The 3,735-nt window shown below is 38.4% G+C and overlaps 1 protein-coding gene across 2 annotated transcripts; it reads left to right on the forward strand.

The window, feature by feature from the left end:
* Positions 1 to 3,444, forward strand: LOC131166191 (voltage-dependent chloride channel 1, chloroplastic-like). 2 transcript variants are annotated; one of them, XM_058124526.1, is made up of 4 exons: positions 1 to 828; positions 1,579 to 1,746; positions 2,276 to 2,482; positions 3,069 to 3,444. In XM_058124526.1, the coding sequence occupies exons 1-4, from the start codon at positions 133 to 135 to the stop codon at positions 3,243 to 3,245; spliced, it is 1,248 nt and encodes a 415-aa protein (XP_057980509.1). In that variant the 5' UTR covers positions 1 to 132; the 3' UTR covers positions 3,246 to 3,444. The 2 variants fall into 2 exon arrangements, with proteins under 2 accessions (XP_057980509.1, XP_057980510.1); XM_058124527.1 differs by having other exon boundaries at positions 41 to 828; positions 3,056 to 3,444.
* Positions 3,445 to 3,735: the final 291 nt, after the last annotated feature.

The following is a 3,735-nucleotide window of genomic DNA, read 5'->3' on the forward strand; positions in this document are numbered from 1 at the left end:
AAACAAACCGTTTCAACTAACCACTCCCCTCTTCACTCCCACACTGCAATTCTCTGTAACATAACATGTCCTCCTCTTTCCCTCCATCTTCTTCACTCCCTTCTCTGCAAACCCTAACCCTAATTTCCTTCAATGAGAAGGCCCTCAAATTCAATTCAACCCTCCACCCATTTATCATTTCCTCCCGATTTGGCCTTCAAAGCGCTCTTCAACTCACACCTATCCTTTCCCTCCAATTCCAAACCCATGAGAAGCCCACTCAAAGTACACTCCTCCCAATCTACAAACCCTTCCCCGAATCAAACCCAAGCCCAAAACCAAACCCTCATCTCGATTCTCCACGCAATCCCCGACTGGGCGGACGGCATAAAAGAGCGGGGCATGCGCAAGAATCGATCCTTGTATAACCACGAGAAATGGGTCGAGCACAGAAGCTCTCTCCGCCATGTGCGCCACCTCCTGTCGAGTCTCTCTTCGCGGGTGATTCTGTCGCTGATTCCGCCGGTGACCGTGTTCACTACGGTGGCGGCGGTCATTGCGACCTACAATTCGGCGGTTTCGATGCACTGGTTGCCGGAATTTCTTCCCCTGTTGAGGGCGTCTTCGCTGCCGTACCAGTTGACGGCGCCGGCGCTCGCGCTGCTGCTGGTGTTTAGGACGGAGGCGTCGTACTCGAGGTTCGAACAGGGGAGTAAGGCTTGGACTAAGGTCATTTCGGGGACTAATGATTTTGCGGGATCGGTGATCGCGAGCGTTGAGGGTTCGAGGGATGCGCCGCTGAAGGAGGCTCTTTTGCAGTATATAATGGCATTTCCAGTTGCCCTCAAGGTTGCTGACTTTTCATGCTTTACTGATTTACACAATGCTTGGCATCATATCTAAATAGAATTCAATTCAATTCTGTCACATTTAGGGTCAGTTTGGAACTTCAAAAATATTCAAGGAAAAATATAATAATAATAATAAAAAAACTTATTCATGTATCCTTACTAAGGAAAGTGAAAAACATTTATTTTTACACATCAATAACATTTTTTTTTCCTTAAAATTTACCCATATCGGAGCAAAAATTTATTTTTAATTGTATTCGACCTAGAAAGAAAATACAGTGAAAATTTATTTTCTTTTCCTTTCCTTTCCTTTCCTCAAACAAATTAAGATTCAAACGGAGCCTAAGAGATCTAATGATGCTGCTTGGTATGAATAGAGTTATTAGTGCATAAGTTTTTTGCTTGGTATTGCAAATGGAAAATTTTTGCTTAACTCATTTTTGTTTTTCAATTTTGCCCTCATTTAAGAGAACATTTAAGGATCATTTACAAATAAGGGACGATAATGACATTTTATTCCGATTCTCACATACCATCACCAAATCCAGCCACTTTTGGTCAGATTTGTGAGTCTCATAAAATATACCCTTTTAGAATTGTAAATTCTAAGTTAATTACTTTGCAGTTCAAGCATCAGATTTAACCTAAAACAAGAATTGAAAATGATATGATTGATAAATCTTGTCATTCCAAGCAAAGCTTTAATGATTTGGTGAGTTAACTCATAACCTTCACTTGTAAATTGCAGTGTCATCTGATTTATGGCTCAGATATAAGGCAAGACCTCCAAAATTTGCTTGAAGTGGACGATCTAGCAGTTGTTCTTAGTTCAAAGCATCGTCCCCGCTGTATTATTGAATTCATTTCTCAAAGCCTCCAGTTGCTGAATTTGGAGGAATCAGAGAGAAATGTATTGGTAATTTTCTACGGGATTACTTGCGTCATGTTTGGTTGTGGAATGAAATGATGTAGGAGAGTAATAGAATGGAAATTTGAATGGAGAGTATGACAAAATCAAGTGAGAAATTCAATTACATTCCTCTCAATTCCATCCTATCCCTGTACCAAACATGCTGTTATTTACTAAAATTCTCCCCCTTTAAGCTATTAATAAGTTCCTGAAATTGATTTTGGGACAATTCTTATCTATTTTTCATGATTCGAGTTTTCTGTATTATTCTGGAATATTAGATTTCTTAAGTGAATTCAGTGGGAGCTAATAAGGGCAATAAAGTTTGTGAAGAGTTTATCTGTTTTCTTTTTCCTATTGTAATGAACTTTTCTTTTCTGGAAATGGACGTGGATTAATTACGCTGCAAGATAAAATAGGAACATAAAGTGGCACCCCAAATTGAAAATCACTAAATATGTGCACTTCATACAGTTTTTTTTTAAATTATTTTTAATATTTGTACCCTCATTGTATTTTCCCCATTACACTGCAGGAGTCGAAAATTTCTTGTTTCCACGAAGGAATTGGTGTCTGTGAGCAACTTATGAGTATTCCAATCCCCCTCTCTTACACTCGCTTGACCTCAAGGTTTTTGGTCCTCTGGCATCTAACTCTTCCCATAATACTTTGGGATGACTGCAATTGGATCGTGGTTCCTGCTACTTTCATTAGCGCTGCTTCTTTGTTCTGCATTGAAGAAGTATATATTTTTCTGTCCCTCTATTTTTTTTATCATATTTATGCAACCGCATTGGTTTCTCAGTCAAGTTGCTTGTCCACAGCATGCACCTGATTAATGTTCAATGCTGCCACTACTAGTCACAATGGCTTCATTTTTCTTTTAAGCCTCGGCTATATGATTAACTGATAAGAGTGGGAAAGCACTACTTGCTTTCCTGTATAAATTAAGCTAGTTAGTAATTGATATTTTCAATTATTTGTTCTTCCCCCCCCCCCCCCCCTTCTCCCCTTTTCTGATTGGGGAGAAGGAAAATCTGATGTTTCTTTCATAAACAGCGTATACTATATAATCTCAACCCCAACCCCGAGGTCCTTCCTGCTTCCCTAAATGAATCTTGCTATTATGAAGTATTGCATTTAGTTTTCATTAACTAAAATTTATCCAAAATTTAATATCAACCAAGGAAGTGATTATGGGAAGCCTGATACTTGATTTCTGGTATAGAAGGTCACACATATCCCAATCTAATGAATTACAATGCATTTGCTCAAGGCATTGCATTTTTTAACAAGCTTAAGTTGATTTCAACAGCGGATGTGTGCAGGTTGGTGTTCTCATTGAAGAGCCATTCCCAATGCTTGCCCTGGATGAGCGTTGCAATCTGGTTCACAACAACATTCAGGAAGCAATTATAATTCAGAAATTAATTCGAGCACAGGTTAATGCAAAAAGAAAGCATTGTCCTAATGAAAATTCACCAAATGGTTGGCCCCCCTCATAAGTAGAAATGAAACTTCAGGCTTTAGAAATCTTCAACTGCCAAAAAAACAGCTGTCTCTAATCTTCCAATGGTGTCCAGATCTATCTTGTGCTTGTAATATGCAAATTTGCTGTTGTGAAATGTTTCTGGACTTCATTGGTTTGTACCTCTGTATATATTAAAATTATATTATATTATTTGATAAAATTTCTTGTTCTCAGAATGTTGTATTCACATGATACTCTCTTTGTATCTGAACTCTTCGAGTTGACTTGGATGCATTTGAACATTATCGGTTAGCGATTTGTAATCGAAAGGGAGAGAGAATTCATGCTGACAAACAATTTGACTCACATGACTAGGGCAGAACAATTTTGAGTTCCGAAGCATTGCTTTCTCAACTGCTCTTTTATGTGTGTGTTTGTGCGTGTGTTTTTTTTCTTGCCCTGGTGATAGTGAGAAAATACCATTTTCAATGTGTTTTTTTATCTTTAAAAACAATAGAGGCAAT

This window comes from Malania oleifera, chromosome 10, assembly GCF_029873635.1.
Source record: "Malania oleifera isolate guangnan ecotype guangnan chromosome 10, ASM2987363v1, whole genome shotgun sequence".
NCBI lineage: Eukaryota > Viridiplantae > Streptophyta > Magnoliopsida > Santalales > Ximeniaceae > Malania > Malania oleifera.

Coding starts and splice junctions, on each gene's coding strand:
- LOC131166191 (XM_058124526.1), top strand. CDS start 133: ATGAGAAGGCCCTCAAATTCAATTCAACCCTCCACCCATTTATCATTT. Junction 829..1,578: donor CATTTCCAGTTGCCCTCAAG/GTTGCTGACTTT, acceptor TGTAAATTGCAG/TGTCATCTGATTTATGGCTC. Junction 1,747..2,275: donor AATCAGAGAGAAATGTATTG/GTAATTTTCTAC, acceptor ATTACACTGCAG/GAGTCGAAAATTTCTTGTTT.